The sequence below is a fragment of the Trachurus japonicus genome, chromosome 18 (assembly GCF_045865225.1).
Source record: "Trachurus japonicus isolate A0001 chromosome 18, Traja_1.0".
NCBI classification, from domain to species: domain Eukaryota; kingdom Metazoa; phylum Chordata; class Actinopteri; order Carangiformes; family Carangidae; genus Trachurus; species Trachurus japonicus.
In genome coordinates this window covers 17,092,367-17,097,666 of record NC_140924.1, presented here as the reverse complement: position 1 = coordinate 17,097,666, position 5,300 = coordinate 17,092,367, and the positions used below count along the sequence as shown (strand labels likewise).

Here is a 5,300-nt window from a genome sequence, read left to right as displayed (position 1 = left end):
CAGCTTTTTTATGCAATTGGATACGTCCCGTTCCTCATGAGACATGTGGAAAGAGGGTTATGATGTAAATCTGTCAAAAAAAAAGAGAAGAAAAAGAAGTCTGATGCAAGAAAGACAATGTACACAACAGAGGTATGAATAAAAGTCATGTATCAACAAGAGGCTGTCTTTTTACCGGAAAATTTACCCACTCTCTTATTCACCCTCATGACGAGATCTTGTGCTGTTTGCTCCTGCTCTTTGAGTTCCCTTAGAAATTACACTCTCAGTTTCACAACATTTAAGAACTCTGGACTAATCTGCTGTTACCTTTTATGGTAGCATTGTTTCTGTGAGTGTGTGTGTTTTTTTGTCAAAACATTTCACCTTGTAAAACTGCATTAACTTCATTTTCATATTCATTATGTTGTTTGTATTTTTACTGAATGTTGCAGCAGAGCTAATGATGCTCCACACAAAGATCAGCAGAAGAACCTCTAAGATGTTTGTGGACAAGGGGGCATGCATGCATACCTGTATCACCTACTGTTATTATGCAACCCTGGAGTTGTAGAACACAATAGTCGAATGAAACTAGAATAAATATCCTTGCATACATTTTCAGGGTGCCATGGGGGACAGAGTGTCATCTCTGTCAACATGGGAATCAAACCCACTACCTTATCATGAGTCACACAGCTAATGAGACAGACACACGATCATTGCTTTTTGAACACTGACATGAGGGAGCTGCCGGCCTGTACGCCTGACTGCTCTATATCTATGGTATATCTACTGTAGCTATAGAGGTGAGAGACTCGGGGCGTTTGCCTCGCAGCAATGATAAGTGGGAGGAAGATAGACAAACCTCAAGCTGGCTTCCTGAGGCCGCTGGATTTCCCCTCACATGATCGTTGTTGCACAATACTGAATACTTATATTTTAAGTTTTCCTCTCCACATGCAGTGTTCAAAGTAAAGGGGGGAGCCCAGGAGACAACATTAGATCAGATACAGAGTAACATTTATGGATTCTTGGTAAAGCTTTGGTGTGGACTTACTGTACAGATCTACATCTGAAGGTTAGTTTGTGACTCTCTTTTTGCATACAGGCAATTCAATTAATAGAAATATTCCAATAGCATTTTTTTTAACATACACTATCAGTTTGTATTTTTGTGAAATACAGGTGACCATGTGAAGAGTCTGAAACAAACATTTAAATGTGATATTCAAATACAACTCATAAACATTTCACATGGCTATTTGAGAATTATATATTTTCAATTTTAACAAACAAACAAACAAACAAACAAACAAACAAATCATCTTTCTGTTTTTTTTGTATTCATGTGCCGTAAATCAGAAATGTATTAGAATCATACTTAGGCTACATTCAGCTTTCACATTTATTTGTACAAGTAGTGACTTGCTAATTTACAGAGGAAAGAAGAGAAAAGCTGAATTTTGACATCCCAAAGCACTGTTTTTAACCCTTTGAATACCAAGCTTTCCTCTCCTTTACCTTTAACTTCTGAACATTCGTGAGAAAAGACTAAATTCTGGGAAGAAAAAGTAAGTAAATAGATTGTCTATTGGATGGCATTTCCTTGAGCGTGTCTGATCATTTTTAGACAACTCTGGTATTGACCATGTCTCTTAACTTTGTTATGTGGACATACACTCATACGTAAAAAAAAAAAACAAAAACGTAACCTATTGTGCAATAATGAGCAGCATTTGCATGTTTGTACGTGTGTGTCACAAGTCTAGATACGACATATCCTTCCTGTATGATGTCCTTTCAGAGGGAGATCCAGTCACACCGTTTTTGAAACCAAACTCGGCATCTTCCGAACAGTTCCCGATGGCGTCCAACATCACCACCTTGCAGCAGTCCTCGGCCCCGTTTCTTTTGCCCATCAGTGTCTCAGCCCAGGTTGGCATTGGGATCCTGGCGTTGGCATTTTTTCTGGGCTTCCCAGGGAACCTATTTGTGGTTTGGTCAGTGGTCTGCCAGGTAAAGAAGCGCTCAGTGACCTGTTTATTAGTGCTGAACCTGGCGATGGCAGACGCTTTTGTGTTGCTCAGTGCCCCTCTTTTCCTGAGATACCTGGCCGGAGGCCGGGGTTGGGAGTTTGGCTCAGCAGCATGCAAGCTGGTTCATTACCTGTCCTGCGTCAACATGTACGTGTCAATCTACCTTATCCTCCTGATGAGCATGGACCGCTGGCTGGCTGTCTCAAGGCCTTTTTTGTCTCAGAGAATGAGGACCAAGCGCTCCCTCTTGGTTCTCCTGCTGGGGGTCTGGGTGTTGGCGTTCATCCTGGCAGTGCCAATGCTTTTTTACCGCAGGTGAGAATCAATTTGTCTTTCTTCCTTTACGCTTACTAATATTACAATTGGGTTTAGTTTTTAACCTGTTGAGGCACATATGAAAATATTACATTACAAAGTTGCATTAAGTGCTACAGATATTCAGAATTTGCACAACCTTGACTCCTATCAGAAAATTTCAACAGAGAACACTGAATTTGTTTGGACTGTGACAGAGGTGATTCGAAGTTTCTATCTTTACCTTTTGAACAGTGTGGTCAGGGTTAGGGTTAGTGTGTCATATTTGTGTCCAAACTGTGACTCCACACAGTCTTCTGTCCTCACATTCACTGTCTACTGTATGTGCATATGTTCTCCTTATCTTCTCCACAGCGTTCTGCCGAAGACCTTTCAGAACTATAATGTCACTTTGAGCTTTTGTATCCCGTACCACTTCCAGAGTGTTGGGCACAAAGTTTTTCAGTACATCTTTGAGACCATCATGGGCTGCTTGGTGCCCTTCTCCCTCATCAACACCTGTTACGCCTCGGTTATCTGCCGTCTGAAAAGCGCTATGTTCCACCGCAGAGGACAAGGCAGCCGCCTGATCCTGATGATCATATCTGCCTTTGCGATCTTCTGGCTGCCCTATCACGTTGTCAACATGATAGAGGTGATTTGATTGAAGTTTTTGTTCTTAATGCATGCTTTATCGGACACATAGCCCTAAAACAGTAGTGATTATCGAGTGTGAATTTACAGTTTCCCCATTTCCCTGTCTTCTACCTCAGGTGGCTGGTCTTTTGCAAGGCAACCAATCAGTGATCAACGCTGCCAAAACAGCCCGCCCAAATGTCACTGCTTTTGCCTACTTCAGCAGTGCTGTCAACCCCATCCTTTACGTATTCGCCGGCAGCTCCCACATCCGCCAGGCTGGGCTCAACTTCATGGGAAAACTGTTTGAGGCCACCTACTCTGAGAGCAGAACTACATCCACCTTCACCCGAAGCGGCCGTGGCAGCTCCCCGGATGAGAGCTCTGCGCTGCAGGCGCTGTCGGTCAAGCTGACCAAACCTTTCAGAAATAAGAGCAAAGAGAGGACGTACAGCGAGGCGGGAAAAGAGGCCGAGACTCTGCCCAGTGTGCAGCAGTTAGACTAGCGTTTAAGCCATTTTACCTGGACTACTTTTGTGAATGAATGGATCAGAGACTGTTCTGACCAGTGCTTTTATGTCTTTGAGCTTTTTCGGTCCATAAGCTTCATTGCATTAAGTTTTCAACTGAAAAAAATGATGTTCACCAAGGGATAAAACAGCATCATGAGATGCAGAATTTCTATAAAGCTATAAAGTATTTAATGTAACTTCCATTGGTGGCCCTATTTTGTTTAAATAATGTTTGACTTTGTGTAGCAATGACTTTATGTACATTATGATTTTAAATTTAAATTATCACTTATTTTTTTAACTGTGACACACCTGGCTTTATTTAAATCATTTCGTTATCTCCTCTGTAGCTAAATAGTTTGATCAAGAGTAATGTTGATAGTCATTAATGGTCAAAAACTCAATAAACATTGTCAAATTAGCAAAGATTTTGTCGTATTTAATTTATTTTCTGTCATGTCCTTACAAAGCACTGGTTTCGAAGTTGCTGTTCTTTTCACTGATTTTCACTGAAAAAACTGTACGCCGTTAGTTATGCAATGTTCAGCACACTGGATAGAACATTGCGTAAGACATATTTCGCCAAATTGTGCTTCCCTTCACTGTTGCTTGTGCATCACTGTGTCCACGGTTTCATAATGTCTGTCTTAAGTAGCCAAGTTACACCAAGTTACAGTCAGTAACAATAACAACAGTCTTTTATCTCCGTATCTCTATGAGGTTGTTTTGGGTTGATGTCAGAGCTTGCCTTGTATGAGAATAACTGAACACATGACAAGAGTGGAGCAAGCCACATTTCTAACCAGTAGAGATAGTGAATGAACATCTGAAGATTTTGGTGTCATGCTGAGATGCCCCCATTGCTGCTGAGAGATAAACTCCTTTCTTAGAAAACCAAAGGCCCTGATGTTGCCAGCACTGTCAATAATGAGTTCATCAACAATTTATTTGAATGTTGCTATTGGCCATCAAAAAAAATCCTTCAAATTAATGTTGAATGGTCAGGACTGCATGGGTTGAATCATTTGTGATTCTTTTACTTCCCCTTTTTTAACTTTAACTCTTATTTCTGCATTTTTTGAGAGAAGCAAGAGTGTGTGATTTGTTTTGATTATGATTTTCTTGGCATATAGAGGTGAAAACTGAAACTGAGGAGGGAAACTTCAACACACACACACACACACACACACACACACACACAGAAACCATAACCTTTCAAATCTGAAAATCAAAAATCAAATTAGTTATTAATTTGAGTAATATCCGTTGGATATGTAAGAGTCAGGCGTCATGAATGATGATATCAGTTTGCCAATTTCCTTCCTACACCCTAAGCTCTCTCTTTCTCCATCATGTTCAAGTCACATAAAGAGGGAAAATGTCAAAAACCCACTTCTGCAGTATTTCCGTACTGATGACACAGAAGACACTCTGTGACCAACTGTTCTTTGAATGATAACAGGAAGCTGCTGTGTGAATATTACACATTTCGATAGCTGATATCTAGGACAAACCTGCTGTGCAAAGCAGAAGATTCATTGTTGTGGGTTGGTTGGCCTTATTAAGCATAAGCATAACTGTGGATAGAAGTGTTGATTTCATATGTCAAGTCAGTGTCTACTTTTACAAACTCTGCTAAAACACACTTTAATAGCCTTCTATGCTACATGATCATTTTATTCTCCATTTTCTTTTTGTCTTTTTGCTTTGCCATCATTACATTGTACTTGGATTGTTTCTCTTTGTTCTGTTTTACCAAGTTGCTACAAGCTTTGTTGTTTTGATCTTACCTTGTTATTTATTTTATTGTCTTGTAAAGCACTTTGTAACATTGCTTTGA

At 40.2% G+C, this 5,300-nt stretch overlaps 1 protein-coding gene across 1 annotated transcript; it reads left to right on the top strand.

The window, feature by feature from the left end:
• The first annotated feature begins 948 nt into the window (after positions 1–948).
• On the top strand, positions 949–3,884 carry ltb4r (leukotriene B4 receptor). The gene is made up of 4 exons (XM_085759574.1): positions 949–1,060; positions 1,787–2,333; positions 2,688–2,967; positions 3,086–3,884. The coding sequence occupies exons 2-4, from the start codon at positions 1,846–1,848 to the stop codon at positions 3,452–3,454; spliced, it is 1,137 nt and encodes a 378-aa protein (XP_085615700.1). The 5' UTR covers positions 949–1,060; positions 1,787–1,845; the 3' UTR covers positions 3,455–3,884.
• The last annotated feature ends 1,416 nt before the right edge of the window (positions 3,885–5,300 follow it).